The sequence below is a fragment of the Erythrolamprus reginae genome, chromosome 4 (genome assembly GCF_031021105.1).
Source record: "Erythrolamprus reginae isolate rEryReg1 chromosome 4, rEryReg1.hap1, whole genome shotgun sequence".
NCBI classification, from domain to species: Eukaryota; Metazoa; Chordata; class Lepidosauria; order Squamata; family Dipsadidae; genus Erythrolamprus; species Erythrolamprus reginae.
The window spans coordinates 136,883,328-136,902,268 of NC_091953.1; the positions used below are offsets into that span (position 1 = coordinate 136,883,328).

The 18,941-nt window shown below is 43.2% G+C and overlaps 1 protein-coding gene across 4 annotated transcripts in view; it reads right to left on the bottom strand.

The window, feature by feature from the left end:
* Window positions 1–18,941, bottom strand: part of ENOX1 (ecto-NOX disulfide-thiol exchanger 1) — a 400,166-nt gene that overhangs the window by 24,381 nt on the left and 356,844 nt on the right. For all 4 annotated transcript variants that reach the window (XM_070751411.1, XM_070751410.1, XM_070751412.1 and 1 more), the window contains one exon: window positions 7,767–7,874. In XM_070751411.1, the coding sequence (XP_070607512.1) occupies window positions 7,767–7,874 (108 nt within the window). The remainder of the gene's footprint in view (window positions 1–7,766; window positions 7,875–18,941) is intronic.

Sequence of the window (18,941 nt, forward strand, 5' to 3'; positions counted from 1 at the left end):
AAATTTAGTCTGTACATATAATTTTTAAATGTTAATTATGTTTTGTCTAACTGAACAGTATTTGGGGGTTTGGTTTATAGAATTTCATGGGCGTCTTTAGGATGGCTCGATCGATGCCTTCAAACTAGGAGTTGTTTTTGTTTCATATCAGAACTGCAGAAAAAACAATGGCTGCCTACCTGCCTTCCATTGAGGACCTGTATACTGCACGAGTCAAAAAGAGGGCGGGGAAAATATTTACTGACCCCTCACATCCTGGACATAAATTGTTTCAACTCCTACCCTCAAAACGTCGCTACAGAGCACTGCACATCAAGACAACTAGACACAAGTCTAGAAATGATGGCATTTTTCCCAAATGCCATCACTCTACTAAACAAATAATTCCCTCAACACTGTCAGACTTTCTACTAAATCTGCACTTCTATTCTACTGGTTTTCTCATCATTCCTATCACCCATTTCCTCCCATGTTGACTGTATGACTGTAACCTGTTGCTTGTATCCTAAGATTTTTATTAACATTGCTTCCTCATTGCTTATTTGACCCCTATGACAATCATTAAGTGTTGTACCACATGATTCTTGACAATAGTATATTTTATTTTATGTACGCTGAGAGCACATGCACCAAGACAAATTCCTTGTGTGTCCAATCACACTTGGCCAATAAAAATTCTATTCTATTCTATTCTATCCTATGTTATTTTGCACTGAGCATGCACAGTGCCAGAAACTCAGCTTCTGTGTATGCTCAGAAGAAAAAATATATAATTTTTTTAAAAAATTCCCCTTTCCAAAAAATTCAAAACAATATTTTTTTAAAAGATGGTGGAACCGTTTGAACTGGTTCTGTGATGTCACCAGTTCGGGGGAATCAGTCCAAACTAGGAGGAACCTGAGTCTTCAGAGAGGGGCGGCATACAAATCCAATAAATAAATAATAATAATAATAATATATAGGTCTTCTAGCTTTCCTCCTCTTGAGTCCAACAGTTCTCTAAGCTTCCATTTCTTAACAATAGTTCTTAGAATTGAAATTGCTAGGTGGAAGCATTTATAGATTTTTTTCCCCTTCTCCGTCTTTACCTGCTTTGTAAGAGTGAATTATCTTCCACTTCAAACGCTCCGACAGCTGTTTAAAAGAGGCCCAGGTTGTTTAAAGGAGACAGAACAATTATCACAGCGGAAGAGATGAAAGTGTTTACCTCTGGGACCGTCACCTGAGAGCCTACAGAGCCATTCATCTGCGGGGCCTTCTTAACAACTTTATGGGGATTTTTTATTTTTATTTTTTAGGACTGATGCAGAATCAACTAGAAGTGGGCCCGAACATCTGCAGCCGTCTTTGCAATATTTTTCTTCTATTCAGTCTGTAAACAACTGCAGACAGACCTTAAGTACTTGTTCAAATGTATAAGATGATGCTGTTTTTAGGTTTGTAACTGTGTCAGGCAGGAGAGATGAACTGTGTAGGATAGATAGATAAATGATAGAGACATAGATAGATACATAGATGATGGGGATAGATAGATAGACAGGCAGACAGACAGACAGACAGACAGACAGATGATACTTAGGCAATGATACAGGTAGATAGACATAGATGATAGATAGATAGATAGATAGATAGATAGATAGATAGATAGATAGATAGATAGATAGATAGATAGATAGATAGAATAGAATAGAATAGAATTTTATTGGCCAAGTGTGATTGGACACACAAGGAATTTGTCTTGGTGCATATGCTCTCAACGTACATAACATAAAATATACATTTGTCAAGAATCATGTGGTACAACACTTAATGATTGTCATAGGGGTCAAATAAGCAATGAAGAAGCAATATTAATAAAAATCTTAGGATACAAGCAACAAGTTACAGTCATACAGTCAACATGGGAGGAAATGGGTGAAAGGAATGATGAGAAAAACTAGTAGAATAGAAGTGCAGATTTAGTAGAAAGTCTGACAGTGTTGAGGGAATTATTTGTTTAGTAGAGTAATGGCGTTCGGGGAAAAACTGTTCTTGTGTCTAGTTGTCTTGGTGTGCAGTGCTCTGTAGCGACGTTTTGAGGGTAGGAGTTGAAACAATTTGTGTCCAGGATGTGAGGGGTCAGTAAATATTTTACCCGCCCTCTTTTTGACTCGTGCAGTATACAGGTCCTCAATGGAAGGCAGATTGGCGGCAATTGTTTTTTCTGGAATTCTGATTATCCTCTGAAGTCTGTGTCGGTCCTGTTGGGTTGCAGCACCAAACCAGACAGTTATAGAGGTGCAGATGACAGACTCAATGATTCCTCTATAGAACTGAATCAGCAGCTCCTTGGGCAGTTTGAGCTTCCTGAGCTGGCGCAGAAAGAACATTCTTTGTTGTGCTTTTTTGATGATGTTTTTGATGTTAGGTGACCATTTTAGGTCTTGAGATATGATAGAACCTAGAAATTTGAAGGTCTCTACTGTTGATACTGTGTTGTCTAGTATTGTGAGAGGTGGAAGGGTGGAAGGGTTTCTCTTAAAGTCTACCACCATTTCTACGGTTTTGAGTGTGTTCAGTTCTAGATTGTTCTGGTCACACCACAAGGATAGTTGTTCAACTTCCTGTCTGTATGCAGATAGATAGATAGATGATAGATAGATAGATAGATGATACATAGATAGATAGATAGATGTTAGATAGATAGATAGATAGATAGATAGATAGATAGATAGATAGATAGATAGATATAGTGTAGATAATTGATAGATCATAGATGTGAGGTTTCCGAAAGATGCCCTAAATTGACAATAGACAGATAGATTATAGATAGCAGATAGATAGATATAGATAATTAGATGATAGGTGATAGATAGATAGTTGAGAGATAGACAGATGTAGATAGACAGGCAGGCAGGCACATATAGATATTATAGATAGAAGACAGACAGACAGATCACTGAGAAAATGAGGCTCTAATACCACATTGTGTAACTGTTTTCAGCAGAGGACAAAAAAACCAAACCAAACCAGGGCAGGGTCATAAGCTTATTTTTCATTTTCTCCGCCCGTTAATGGCTTTTCCCCTCCACCCACAAATTGGAATCCCCCCTTGAGCAGTGCAGGGAGAGAAAGAAAGAAAAACCATTTGTTCAGCGTATAAAGTGATAAATACGGACGCTAGGCTCCCAGCAGCTCCCAGCTACAAAAACACATTCATTAATGGGGTTTCTTCTAACAATCAGAGTTCCCTCCATCTATTTCTTTCTCTGCCCACCCCCTGTGTGTGTGTGTGTGTTTTGTGTGTCTCTCTGTGTGTACATGGTGTGGGGGGTAGAGGTTGACTTCATCGTGGAGGTTTTGTGTTAGGAGGAAAAAAGGAAGAAGAGAAAAATAACACAATAACGAGGCACTGACATCAATAGCATCAGGTCTGTGACTAATAAACACACACCCTGTTACATCCAATGCCATATCTCCTTTTCCTTCCCTAATTTTCCTCTAATTGCTTATTTCAATAATACATAGAAACATAGAAGATTGATGGCAGAAAAAGCCCTCCTGGTCCATCTAGTCTGCCCTTATACTATTTCCTGTAGTTTATCTTAGGATGGATCTATGTTTATCCCAGGCATGTTTAAATTCAGTTCCTGTGGATTGACCAAACACATCTGCTGGAAGTTTGTTCCAAGCATCTACTACTCTTTCAGTAAAATAATATTTTCTCACGTTATTTCTAATCTTTCCCCCAACTAACCTCAGATTGTGACCCCTCACTTTCCTATTAAAAACACTTCCCTCCTGAACCTTATTTAACCCTTTAAATGTTTCGATCGTGTCCCCCCTTTCCCTTCCGTCCTCCAGACTGTATAGATTGAGTTCATGAAGTCTTTCCTGATAAGTTTTATGCTTAAGAACTTCCTCCACTTTTGTAGCTGGTCCTTGGACCCGTTCAACTTTGTCAATATCTTTTTGTAGGTGAGGTCTCCAGAACTGAACACAGTATTCCAAATGGGGTCTCACCAGTGCTCCATATAGCGTGATCACAATCTCCCTCTTCCTGCTTGTTATACCTCTAGCTATGCAGCCAAGCATTCTACTTGCTTTCCCTACCGCTTGGCCGCATTCTTCACAATTTTGAGACTGTCAGAAATCAGTACCCCTAAATCCTTCTCTTCTGAAGTTTTTGGTAGCACAGAACTGCCAATACAATACTCAGATTGAGGATTCCTTTTGCCCAAGTGCATTATTTTACATTTGGAAACATTAAACTGCAGTTTCCATTGCTTTGACCATTTATCTAATAAAGCTCTATTCCAGTGTTTCCCAACCTTGGCAACTTGAAGATATTTGGACTGCAACTCCCAGAATTCCCCAGCCAGTGAATGCTGGCTGGGGAATTCTGGGAGTTGAAGTCCAGATATCTTCAAGTTGCCAAGGTTGGGAAACACTGCTCTATTCCACAATCCACCATATGAAATACACAAATGTTTGAAAATGGCTATCCTACAGATGCAGAGAGCTCAGTTGTGAGATCAAATGTTCAATTAAATGACCTTAAAATCGCGTCATTTTATTAACATTCATTATCTGGCGTGAAATTGAAAGACTGTGGAAACCGGAAAAGTGCAAACCAAGAGGAAATTAAAAAAGATAGAGAAGAATAAAAGGAAAGTGAAGGAGAGGAAAAAAAGACCGAGAAAAATAACTGCAGGAGCACTTACAAGCCCAATGATTGCTATTTTCCCGTTGGAACAGCACAGTTCCCCCGTCTACCCATAAACAACCTTTTATCGTGAAAACCCCAAATCACCGAATCCCTTTGACCGTTTTCAGCACAAAAGAAAAAGAAAATAAAAGTCCTTGAAGGGAGTCCAGTCTTTTATAAAAGCAATTGGAGATCCCTCCTTAAGCAAACAAACCAATTCTGTTATTTCTGCAACGTCAGCCACCTTCGCCACTCACTCTGGGTGTAATAATCTCGCTGCATTTGTCATATACAAAACCTACTTATCCATCAGTAAATAATCTTGAATTAAAAGTTCAAGAGACATTGTTGTCTCTATGTATTGATCTGTCTATCAACCTACCTACCTACCTACCTACCTACCTATCTATCTCTGTCTATTATCACTCTCCCTCTATCTGTCTGTCTGTCTGTCTGTCTATCTATCCATCCACCTATCCATCCATCCCATCCATCCATCCATCCATCTATTCATCCATTCATCTATCCACCTATCTATCCATCTATTTATCCATCTATCCATCCATCCATCTACCTATCCATTTACCTATCCACCTACTGTATCTATCCATCTATCTATCTATCCTTCTATCCATCCATCCATCCATCCATCCATCACCTATCTATCCATCTATCTATCTATCCTTCTATCAATCAATCAATCAATCCATTCATCATCTATCCAGTTTACAAAGCTCCCATCTCAAAAGCAAGTGAACTGGGCAAATAAATCTGTAAAATCTGTAAAAAAACATTAACAACTATTAATATTTTTTTAAGGCTTTGTCCACAATTATAACCAACCATCTGTATCGGGCAAACTGATCCAAGGCAGCTTGGCCCAAGCTGCCCTTGTTAGCACTCTACTGTTTCATAAAGGCGAGTTACCAAAGCCAATCCTTTTCTTAATTTCAGCAGCTACTTAATCTCTCCATAATCAGGAATGAATTAACTTCAATTAGACAACAGAATTACCAAGATTTATTAGCTTCAGCCAAAATGACTCTGGCTATAATGATGTAAGACTTAACTCTTGGCTCCTGTCTACACAGTTGCTGCCTCGGCTACCAATGGTCAGTCTCTACAAAGCTCAACCATCTTGAGGCAATCAAATGCTTGGGGTCTTCATGTCCTCCTTGAAGACTGGAGTTAGGATACCATGAGAAGATGGAAATTGGAGCCTGGGCAACTGAATGGAGCTAGCAGAGTGTTTACTGGCCTGTTGCCCTTCCTGTCACCAATGTGGAGTTTTGTCCAGCAGATGTATTCTCTTTGTGCTCAGAGAGAAATATCTGCCGCTACATAGGTTCGAACTCACAGCCTCCTGGTTGTGAGGCAAGAGCTCCCCCTCTAGGCCAATGCACCACTCCTGAGCAACTGCCATCATGCCTTTACTAGATATAAGGCACCATGGCTCTCTAATTCTGTCTCGACCCTCTGGGACATTATTCCCACATCCCGAATCTGACTAGCCCCTACTGTAATCATAGAACACCAAATGGTGAAAACATGGTGTTTCCGACAAGATGGTGGAAGGCTAGCCTCAATGGTTTGATCCTCTCTAATTGGCAGAAGGCTATTTTGAAGTGGACACTATAGAGTTATAATGGACTTCTGGTCTGGAGGAAGATGGCAATTTCATTTGTGAACTGCCTAGAGATATATAAAAATATAGAAAATAGGTTACAAATGTTCTGGAGAGGAAGAGAGAAGGGGGAGGAGAAGGGAGAGGAGGAGAGGAGAAGAGAAGGGAGGGGAGGGGAAGGGAGGAGAAAAAGAGGAGAGAGGAGAGGAGAGAAGTAAAGGAATGGATGGGAGAGGAATGGAGAGGAGAGGAATGGAGAGGAGAGGAGAGAAAGGGGAGATAGGAAAGGAGAGGAGAGTGGAGTGGAGTGGAATGGATTAAAGTGGAGAGGAGTGGAGGGAAGGGAAGGAGAAGGGAGAGGAGAGGTGAGGGGAAGGGAGGAGAGAAGGAGGAGAGAGGAGAGGAATGGAGAGAAGGAGGAGACATGAAATGAGAGAAGAGAAGTGGAGTGGAATGGACTAGAGTGGAGAGGAGTAGTGGAGAGGAGTGGAGAGAAGGGGAGAAGAAGGGAGAGAAGAGGTGAGGGGAAGGGAGGAGAGGAATGGAGAGAAAAAGGAGACAGGAGAGTGGAATGGAATGGATTAAAGTGGAGAGGAGTGGAGGGAAGGGAAGGGAGAAGTGAGGTGAGGGGAAGGGAGGAGAGAAGGAGGAGAGAGGAAAGGAGAGGAGAGAGGAGTGGAATGGACTAGAGTGGAGAGGAGTGGAGGAAAGGGGAGGAGAAAGGAGAGGAGAGATGAGGGAAAAGGAGGAGAGAAGAGGGGAGTGGAATGGACTGGACTGGAAGGGAGTTGAGGGAAGGGGAGGAGAGTGGAATGGAATGGAGGGGAGAGGAGAGTGGGAGAGAGGAGAGGAGGTGGAAGTGGAGTGGGGGGGAAGGTGAGAGAGGAGGGAATAGGAGTGAAATAGAGTGGAGTGGAGAGGAGGGGAGTGGTGGGAAAGGGGAAGGGGGGAGGAGAGGAGAGGGGAATGGAGTGGAGGGGAGAGGTGGGGAGAGGATAGGAGGGACGAGGGAAGTGGAATGGAGGAAATGGGAGAGGAGAGGGAATTGAAGTGGAATGGAATGAACGGGAGAGGAAAGAGGAGGGGAAGGAAGGGGAGGGGAGTGAAGGAGATGGGTGTGGCATGGAGAGTGGAGAGGAGAGGAGAGAGTAGGAAAGGGGAGGAAGGGAAGGTAGAAGAGGAGAGGAAAGGGGAGTAGGATGGAGTAGAATGGAGGAGAGGGGAGGAGTTCCTATCTAATGAACACATCATTTATGTATTCCTTAACCAAAATGTTACTACTGCCTGATTGAAGTCATCTCTCCTCTTCCTAGAGGACTTACTGGAGTACGTTACCCCTGGAGTAACACCCTGCTGATGTGTCCCCATTTGGTGGAGCGCTTGAGTTCGAACTTGGCCGCTTAAGACACTGTAGCGACCTCTCCACCCAGAGGGCCAACCTTGTGCCCAACTCACCTGTTCCTGCAGGATCTTCAGCATGGCCTGCGTGTGGGAATGCTCTTCTTTTGCTTGTTCCAGTTCTGACTTCTTGTTGTTTAGTTCCTCTTGGATTTTCAACAGTTGCTACAAAAAAGAAAAGAAGGGACATTGATAATTAGATTTATTTCACCTATGTGTTATGTTCTAGCACCGAGCCCCACCAGAAAACAGATGCACACCACCGGTTTTCAATAATAAAAGATTTACTTTATTTACAGTTCAAGTTTGTTCGCATTGAAACTAAAGTCTTTCAAATGGCTTCGCCGAAATGTTTAAAGAGTCTTATCAGCTGGCTACAGTCCTGATAGCAGATAAGCAGGAGAATAATTATCCAGCTGGAAATAATATTCAGAAGCGGAGACGCCCAAGAAAATGAGCTTGAATTCTGGAGATCTTCAAAAAGCTAAGAACACAAACTGAAATAACATGAACTAGCTGCTAGAATGAAACACGTTGTTCTCTGCAACTAGGCGGAGCTCTGCTCACTCTTAAATACCCTGAGGACATGATTCATTAGCCAGCTTAAATACCCTGAGGACATGATTCATTAGCCAGCAATACTTCTCATTAATGACTCTTCTCTTAGCCAACCATTCCTGACTCCCGAATGCCCTCCGAACTCTGGCATCCAGAAGAGGCTCCTCCTATTCCCCTGAGTCATTCCTGACAGGAAATGCAACATTCCTGAGAGGAAGTGCTGACTCACTCATGCCAGGAAGTGCAGAAAGCCCTGGTGGTTCTGATCCTGACCCCTCATCAATTTCATTGTCACTCTCAGGTGTCAGGAATACAGGACGCCTGCATTGCCCCTCCACAGTCTCTGCGTCCTCTGAGTCCATAACTATTTGTGCAAGATGTGAGCAAACCATCACACTACGGAATGACTCATAATTCCTCAATTTTTCCAACTTTAAGAACTGGTGGAGGGGGAGGAGTTGGTTCCACGCGAGTGGGCAGAACAATTCCATTTGCGGAAGCAGCATGCATGCACACCTGTCACTCATTTAAATGGAGCACACTCATGCACACTTGCCCACTGCTTGTGAGGATGCGCTTGACCCCCTCCTCTCTGGTGAAGCCCTGAAAATATTGGAAGGCTGCTCTCATGTCTCCCCTGGTCTTTCTTTTCATGAAACTAGCCATGGCCAGTTCCTGCAACCATTCTTCATATGTTTTAGCCTCCAGCCCCCTAATCCTCTTTGTCGCTCTTCTCTGCACTCTTTCTAGAGTCTCCACATCTTTTCCATACTGTGGTGACAAAAACTGGATGCAGATTCCAAGTGTGGCCTTATTAAGGCTTTACAGAGTGGTATTAGTAAAGTGGTACCTCATGATACGAACCCCTCATCTTACGAACAACCTGAGATACGAACCCGGGGTTCAGAAAATTTTTGCCTCTTCTTATGAACTTTTTCCTTCTCACGAACCCGCCGCCGCCGCTGAGAAGCCCCGCCACCCGGCTGTCGCTTTTTGAAACAGCCCGGGGGTTTCCCATCGTCCTCCTGAACCCGAATGCCAAACCCAAACTTCCGGGTTCGGCATTCAGGAGGCCGCCGAGAAGTCCGCCGGCTGTTTTAAAAGATGACAGCCGGGCAGCGGGGCTTCTCGGCGAACCTTCCGAATGCCAAACCCGGACGTTCGGCAAAAGTTCAGGTTCGGGAGGCCGCTGAGAAGCCCCGCCACCCGGCTGTCACCTTTTAAAACAGCCAGGGGGCTTCCCAGCGTCCTCCTGAACCCGAACGCCAAACCCGAACTTCTGTGTTCGGCGTTCAGGAGGCCGCCGAGAAGCGATTGGATAACGATTTGTCTGAAGTAGTGTATGGTTTTCTGCTTAAGCAGGGGGTTGGACTAGAAGACCTCCAAGGTCCCTTCCAACTCTGTGGTTTTTATTATTATTATCTCTATATGTCTTCCCAAGTCTGGGCACTCCAGGATTTCAGATCTTGCACCAATGACGTTTATTGCATTTGTTCCTGTTTTTTTGTGGTGGCATCTCGGCTGTCGGACACGCAAATCACGTCCGCCTGTGTCTTGTGCTGCCTTCAAAAACACAACCCCTCTCTCCACATAACTATGGGGCTTCACCCCACATTAAAACTTTCAAACTCCTCACTGGAAGCACCAACCGCAAAGCTGCTGTCCCATCTATCTGGGCTAAAGTCCAATGTGTCGAAGGAGAGACCCTCTGGCTTTTAATAACATTGGAGGAAGGGGGGGGAGGATAAACATTGCAGGCCATAAATAATTTATGTGCGCGGCCCTTTAATATCATTAGCCTCTGGCCCATTGCCATCTTGTTTCCTACAAAGCCATCATAGGAATTGCATTTGCGCTAAGTTGCCAAGAAGACCCCCCAAAATGCTGAGAGCGCAGACCCCTTGCAAATTGCTGCATCAGCAGTCAAAAGCCCCCAGTGATGAAAAAGGGAAGCGTTGCGGGATTAATTGTGACGTTTATTTATCCATTTATTTATTCATATCCTGGCTTTGTTTTAGAAACAGCTCCAGGCAGTGGGTAGCTCCAATACAGCTTCCTCCTTCGATTTTCAACCAAAAAGCCCAACCCTGTAAGGTATGTGTTGTGGTTAGCTCTGGCCCAGCTCCTGCCCCAAGGACTGTGGATGTGGGGGAGACATCCACATACTGCAGGCCTGTTTTGACCCCGGTGGAATCTGCTGATGAAGGCTCCTCTGACCAAGAAGACATGAGTGACAGGGAGGAGGAGAGTGTGGCAGACAGCTCAGAAGGAGATCAATTATCTAGCTCCTCCTTGGATTCAGAACAAGAGTTAATGATACAGCCACACATGCGGAGAGCGATGCATAGGCAACAACAACTGAGAGATTGTTATCAAAGAAAATGAGGCCACCTGTGGTTGGGTGGGGCTGTGGTCATTAGTGAGGCTGCTATAAAGAGCAGCCTGTGGGTTTGGCCATTGTGGAGGATTATCTGATCGTTGTGTTTTGTGACTGCTTTGCTGACTTTGACCTTTTGTGTGCTGATTTTTCCCCGCTTTGAAACTAAACCAGAGCAAAGTGTTTCACTTTGTGAAAGAAGAAGGACTGTGAATTGCCTCACAGCTGCAAGCTAAGTATCTCAGAACTGATAAGGGACTTGTACAAATTACCAGTTTGTTTGGAGACGAGTGCTCTTTGCTATCCCAAAAGAGGGCTTAGTTTAAGTGAATTTTCATTATACAGTAATACCTCATGATACGAACTTAATTGGTGCAAGGAGGAGGTTCATAAGACGAAAGGTTCGTAAGACGAAACATTGTTTCCCATAGGAAACAATGTAAAGTCAATTAATCCATGCAACCAAACCCCCCCCCAAAAAAACGGCTTTCCGGCTGTTTTAAAAGGTCGCAGCCGGCCTGGGGGGCTTGCCAGCACCCCCCGCACCCGGGTTCGGGGTGCGGGGGGGTGCTGGCAAGCCCCCCAGGCCGGCTGCGACCTTTTAAAACACCCGCGCCGCTTCCCATGTGTCTCCCGGAGCCGAACGCGGAAGTTCGGCTTTGCTGTTCAGCTTCAGGAGACAGATGGGAAGCGGTGCGGGTGTTTTAAAAGGTCGCAGCCGGCCTGGGGGGCTTCCCAGCAACCTCCCGAACCGAACCCGGGGTTCAGCAAAATTTTGCCTCTTCTTACGAACTTTGTTCGAGTTACAAACTGGCGTTCGGAAGGCTTCTGGGAAGCCCCGCTGCCCGGCTGTTACCTTTTAAAACAGCCGCGCGGCTTCCCAGCAGTCTCCGAACGCAGGTTCGTAACTCGAAAAAAGTTCGTAAGAAGAGGCAAAATTTTGCTGAACCCCAGGTTCGTATCACGAGTTGTTCGTAAGACGAGGGGTTCGTATCTTAAGGTACCACTGTACATTGTTTTGAATTTTCAAACGTGTGTGTGTCTGAAATTTGTACCTGTGAATTTGTGGGAGGAGTGTACCAGAGATCCCGACAGAACAGTATGTTGGCCTGAGAAAGATAGAGGTAGACTGGTCCAAAGTCACCCAGCCAACTTTCATGCCTAAGGCAGGACTAGAACTCCCAGTCTCCTGGTGATCGGTCCAAAGTCACCCAGCTGCCTTTCATGGTTATGGCAGGACTAGAACTCCCAGTCTCCTGTTTTCTAGGGACGTTTTGGGCCTTCAACTTTTCCTGTCCAATAGGGAGCTCAGAAGTTATGGAGCTCACATATTCAAGGGATGATGGAAATGACCTCAATATCCATTATTTTGCCTGGAAATATACAGCATTTGTCGAACGTCAGTTAAAAACAACTTCCTCCAAGCCATTCCCTGTATCTTTGCTCCCATCGACATGTTCATTTGCATCTGCAAAGAATTTCTCGCTGCCTTAATCTAATCAAACCGAAGAACAGAGCCCCTGGTTAATACATCATTCCGTTTGCTTGTTAGAAATTTCTAAAATGTGTAATAAAAGATGTTCTGGATAAGGCATGGTTGATCATTGTTAAGAGGAGGAGAAGTAAGGGGAAAGGAGGAGGAGGAAGAGGAGGAGTGGGGAAGGACGAGGAGGAGGAGAGGGAAGGAGGAGGAGGAAGAAGAGGAGGAGGGAAGACAGAGGAGGAAGAGGAGGAGAAGGAGGAAGAGGGGAAAGAAGGAGGAGGAGAGAAGATGAAGGAGAAAAAGAGGAGCAAGCAGAAGGAGGAGGATCAGGGGAGAAGAGGAGGAGGAGGAAGAGGAGGAGGAAGAGAAGGAGGAAGAGAAGAAGGAGGAGAAGAAATAAGAGGGGGGAGAAGGAGGAGAAGAAGGAGGAAGGAGGAGGAAGAAGTGGAGGAGGATGGGGATGTGCAGGAGCAGGAAGGGGAGGGGGAGAAGAAGGAGGAGAATATGGAAGGCAGCAGAAGAAGGGAGATATTTTCGTTATTGTTTTATTGTTTGACAAAGAATATGAAAAGCTGCCATTAAACTGGTAATGATGAAGCATGCAATTGTTTTCCAATTAAGCTCAATGTACAGAAATCCGAGTCTCTGCCTGTGGAGGAAACACCAAGGGTGGATACGTGGCACAGCCCCGAGGAAAATGGATGGTAGGAAGAAAGGGGCCATTAATTGCAGTTAGCTGGGCCTTGGCGTTTGGCTCAATACTGCCTTGGAAACCATCAGCCCATCTATCACTTATTAGCCTCATCTGCAGCCAAGGACGCTTAGCCCTGAAAAAAGGTTCTTCCGTAACAGACAAACTTCTAAAATGAGTCAAAACTCCACAATCTTCCTTGGGTGGATGGAGCTGGCTAGGGAGAGAAGTAAAGGTTAGGGAGATGGATGGATGGGTGGATGGATGAGAGAGTGGGTGGTGGTGGTGATAAAGTGATTGATAAATAGATGTGTGTGTGTGTGTGTGTGTGTGAGAGAGAGAGAGAGAGAGAGATGATAGGTAATTGATAAATGGATGACAGATAGATAGATAGATAGATAGATAGATAGATAGATAGATAGATAGATAGATAGATAGATAGATAGATAGATAGATACGGTAGATAGATAGATAGATAGATAGATAGATAGATAGATAGATAGATAGATAGATAGATAGATAGATATGATAGATATAGGTGATTGATAAATACATGAGAGAGAGAGATGATAGATATAGGATATTGATAAATAGATGTTAGACAGATAGATAGATATATATAGAGAGATGATAGATATAGGTGATTGATAAATAGATGAGAGAGAGATGATAGATATAGGATATTGATAAATAGATGTTAGACAGATAGATAGATAGAGAGAGAGATGATAGATATAGGTGATTGATAAATAGATGATAGATATAGGATATTGATAAATAGATGTTAGACAGACAGAGAGAGAGAGAGAGAGAGAGAGAGAGAGAGAGAAGATAGATATAGCTGATTGATAAATAGATGATAGATAAGTAGGTAGGGAGGAGAGAGAGCGAGGATTGATATAGAAAGAAAGAAAGAAAGAAAGAAAGAAAGAAGATATAGGTGATTGATAAATAGATGTTAAACACACACACAGAGAGGAAGATAACAGATATAGGTAACTAATAAATAGATTATAGATAGGTAGGTAAGTAGATGGATGGATGGATGGATGGATGGATGGATGGATAGGCAGGCAGGCAGGCAGGCAGAGCTTTCCAACTGTCTCTAAGCATTTCACAGCATCAGCCTCTTGCCCCCAACAATCTGGGTCTTCATTTTACCAACCTCGTAAAGACAGAAGTCTGAGTCAACCTTAAGTCCGTCTGTATCGACCTGGCAGCTGGCAGTCAGCAGAAGTAGCCTGCAGTACCGCCTTCTAACTACTGCGCCACCACCATATAAATAGTAAATTGAACGCTTATAAGACGTCCTTTGGAAGGGAATGAAATTCACTGGGTTTCCAAAGAGACCTTTGGAGGGGAAAAATCCTTTCACAAGTTTAAGGAATATCTTTGCTGCTCCGGAGTGCGCTCAGCTGAAGTATCGCCACAACGGCCACAGAAAGATAAGCAAAGAATGGGAGCAGAATGTAGCTGCTATTCAGGACAAGTGAAAAAAAGAGAGAACCATCATCTCTCTCCTCTTAAAAGCCACTCAAGAGTCTGTAGGAATGGAGGGCGGCAATAAATGTAATGAAATAAATAAATATCCAGGCAGCATCCGACGCGACGCAGGATCGTCCGTATCAGGAAACATTTGTCAGGAAACATCTCCGCGGAGCGCCAAAGAGAAGACGACAAGCAATTGCTTAGCTTCCTGCTGAGATTATCATTAAGTTGACATTAATGGGGCTTTAGAAGACATTTGTGTGTGTGTGTGTGTGTATTTGTAGATACGCACACACACACATCTCTGCCAGTATCGGGTTGCTACCCGGTATGGGCCACACTGCGCATTGGTAGCAAAAATGGAGCTTTGTGCGCAGCTCTGCAACTCTGGTGTGTGCACGTATGCGTCCCAGTGGGATTTTCCATTTGCGCATGCGCAGGAGGTGAAAATCTTGTGAGGGGATGCGTGCAAGAGAGATTTCGGCAGGTTTTTTCCTTCTATGCATGCGCGGATGTAAAACCCCCCACCAAAATGTCATTGGTGCATGTGTCCCCTCACAAGGTTTTGCTTCTGTGCATGCATGGAAGCAATAAAATCACCGAAATCTCATGTGCAAGTGTCCGCTCGTAAGGTTTTGCTTCTGCAAAACAGGAAGCGAAAATCTTGTGAGGGGACAAATGCAAGAGAGATTTCGGCAATTTTTTGTTTCTGAGCAAGCATGGAAGCAAAAAAAATCACCGAAATCTCTCCCACACGTGTGTCCCCTTGTGAGACTTTGCTTCCTGCACCTGTGCAGACGCAAAACCCCGCTCGAATGTGTGCGTGCACATGCCAGTGATGCAAAGCTGCGTGCACATCACACTGTTAGTGACATAGTATGGCAACCCACACACCCGGTGTTGTGGTTAGCTCTGGCCCAGCTCCTGCCCCAAGGACTGTGGAATCTGCTGATGAAGGCTCCTCTGACCAAGAAGACATGAGTGACAGGGAGGAGGAGAGTGTGGCAGACAGCTCAGAAGGAGATCAATTCTCTAGCTCCTCCTTGGATTCGGAGCAAGAGTTAATGATACAGCCACGCATGCGGAGAGCGATGCACAGGCAACAACAACTGAGAGATTATTATCAAAGAAAATGAGGCCACCTGTGGTTGGGTGGGGCTGTGGTCATTAGTGAGGCTGCTATAAATAGCAGCCTGTGGGTTTGGCCATTTTGGAGGTTTATCTGATCATTGTGTTTCATGCCTGCCTTGCTGACTTCGACCTTTGCGGGCTGCTTTTCCCCCGAAACTGAACCAGAGCCAAGTGTGTTTCACTTTGTGCAAGAAGAAGGACTTTGAATTGCCTCACAGCTGCAAGCTAAGTATCTCAGAACTGATAAGGGACTTGTACAAATTACCAGGTTGTTTGGAGACGAGTGCTCTTTGCTACACCAAAAGAGGGCTTGGTTTATGTGAATTTTCATTATAAAGAACATTGTTTTGAATTTTCAAATGTTTGTGTGTCTGAAATTTGTACCTGTGAATTTTTGGGAGGAGTCTACCAGAGAGCCCGACAGAACACCCGGTATCTACTGATAAGGACTCAGAGAAATGTCTATGGAGATTTTAGGTCCTCCTGGTCATGGTTGTCCGAAAGGTGCTTTGATTTTTTTGATTAGTCAAGGATGGGACAAGTTGACACAGCTCTGACATCCTTCGGCAATTGCTTACATGCAGGAGAGGTGAACTGTTGCATTAGTATACAACGTGTCATAGTGGTCAGAATAAGTTTATTTCCGGAGGTAATATTACAATGTAAGAAAATGGCTTGTAACCATAGGAAAGGCTGATGTAAGCCATAACCAGTATGTAATCATGGGTTTGCTAGCTGTGCTGCAACCTGATTGGCTGTAACCTATATATAAGGAGTAACACCATTGCATGGGTGTGGTTTGTGATCTAGTGGTGTGTTATAGTGGTGTGTGGTTTGTGATTTGGTGGTTTAGTGCTTAGTGGTTTGTGGGTGGTTGCAGTGGTGGATGTAATAGTGGTTGTATGATAGTCTTGTGATAGTTTATTTAGAGAAACGTTTTGCTAGGAAGAAAAGTAAAATATATTTTTACAAGTAAAAAGTAAAATATATTTTTACAAGTAAAAAGTAAAATATATTTTTACAAGTAAAAAGTAAAATATATTTTTACAAGTAAAAAGTAAAATATATTTTTACAAGTAAAAAGTAAAATATATTTTTACAAGTAAAAAGTAAAATATATTTTTACAAGTAAAAAGTAAAATATATTTTTACAAGTAAAAAGTAAAATATATTTTTACAAGTAAAAAGTAAAATATATTTTTACAAGTAAAAAGTAAAATATATTTTTACAAGTAAAAAGTAAAATATATTTTTACAAGTAAAAAGTAACAACTTGGAACTGGTTCAATTCTTGTTGCCCAACAAGGGCCATTAAAGCCCAAATCTCTTTCCCCCTTCTTTCCTTTATCATCATGTGGAATTTACAGCCATGCATCTTTTCACGTAGTAGATGCACATTGCTCTTATTAATTTCACTGTTTCTGGGTTGTTGGGTTGTTGTTGTTTTTTAAACTTTGGAGGAAATAAATAGGCATAGATTTCTCTGCCCATTCTTCTGCGGCTTAACACCCACCTCTTAATAGCTATACTGTACCTTTTTTTCAATTTGCAGAATAAGAGGGCATTTGTCTTTTAGCTGGCTGATGGGACTTTTAATTTAATGGGGAGAAAAGTTGCTGACAGGGGCCATTGCTCTCGCTCAGGTAAACAATTGTGTGTGTAGGGCACAGGAGAACCTAATTGACAGACACAACATTTCTCTTGCCTGTCTCTGGTCTTTGCATTTGGTTTGTGTTGATGAGGCCTGGAGAACTTTGCAGGAAGCTGTGCTCTTTTTCCATAGGATGCTAAACCCCTAGCACTGTCTCCTTCCTTCTGTGTCCCAAGATTATTCTCACATCCCATTGGTGTGGGACAGTAGTCCCGTTCACCCTTTCAGATGCCATTTCTGCCATCTTCTGCTGCATGAGTCCCAGCGACTGGTCAGACCCAACAGACTCGGCCTTCTCCAAGTCCCATCAACTAGACAATGTTGCTTGGTGGGGTCTAGGGGAAAGAGCCTTCTCTGTGGGGGGGCCCGGCCCTCTGGAATCAGCTCCCCCTGGAGATTTGCACTGCCCCCAGCCTCCTCGCCTGCAAGAGTCTTAAGACTTATCTATGCCGCCAGGATTGGGGTGATTAGATCTTTGCCCCCTGGCCGATGAATAGAAACATAGAAACATAGAAGATTGACAGCAGAAAAAGACCTCATGGTCCATCTAGTCTGCCTTTATACTATTTCCCGTATTTTATCTTAGGAGGGATATAGGCTTATCCCAGGCATGTTTAAATTCAGTTACTGTAGATTTACCAACCACCTCTGCTGGACATTTGTTCCAAGCATCTCCTAATATTTCAGTCAAATAATATTTTCCCACGTTGCTTCTGATCTTTCCCACAACTAACTTCAGATTGTACCCCCTTGTTCTTGGGTTCACTTTCCTATTAAAAACACTTCCCTCCTGAATCTTATTGAACCCTTGAACATATTTAAATGTGTCCATCATGTCCCCCCTTTCCCTTCTGTCCTCCAGACTATACAGATTGAGTTCATTAAGTCTTTCCTGATACGTTTTATGCTTAAGATCTTCCACCATTCTTGTAGCCCGTCTTTGGACCCGTTCAATTTTATCCATCTCTTTTTGTAGGTGAGGTCTCCAGAACTGGACACCGTATTATTCCAAATGTGGTCTCACCAGCGCTCTATACAGCGGGATCACAATCTCCCTCTTCCTGCTTGTTATACCTCTAGCTATGCAGCCAAGCATCCTACTTGCTTTCCCTACCGCCTGACCGCACTGTTCACCCATTTGGAGACTCCCTCTTCCTGCTTGTTATGTTATGTCTGGTTGTTGTTTGAGTGGGTATGATTGTTTTTTTAAAAATAATACTGGGCTTTATAGACTAGTACATTTAGTTTTTTTAATTAATTTAGATTATTATATTATATTTTATTTATTTTATTTATTTATTTTGTCCAATACACAATAATACACAATGAAGGAAATAGAGGACACTTTCGAGGAAATAGAATTTGAGAAAGAATAGAAGAAAATAGGATGAAATAATGAATGAGAGAATAGAAGAAAGACATAGGGATAGAAGAGAAGATATATGGGATATAGGACAGACAATAGGACAGGGGTCGGTTATTTTCAACCTTTTTTGAGCCGCGGCACATTTTTTACATTTACAAAATCCTGGGGCACACCACCAACCAAAATGACACAAAATGACACCCTAAGACACTCTCCTCTCTTTTTTCCATCCCTGTCTCCTCCCCCCCTTGTGTGTGTGTGTGTGTATATACACTCGAACAATTTCCAAAATTAAGTGAGGGCTGGGAGGTTTTTCTCTCTTATTCTTTGGGTGCTTTTTATCATATGCTTTAAATCAAGAGTCACTTCTCTCTCTCTTGTTTCTCCCTCTTTCCTCTCATTCTCTGCCTCAATCATTTTCTCATTTCTCTTTTTTTCTCCCCCTTTTTCTCTCATTTCTCTCGCTCTCCCCCTTCCTCTCATTTTC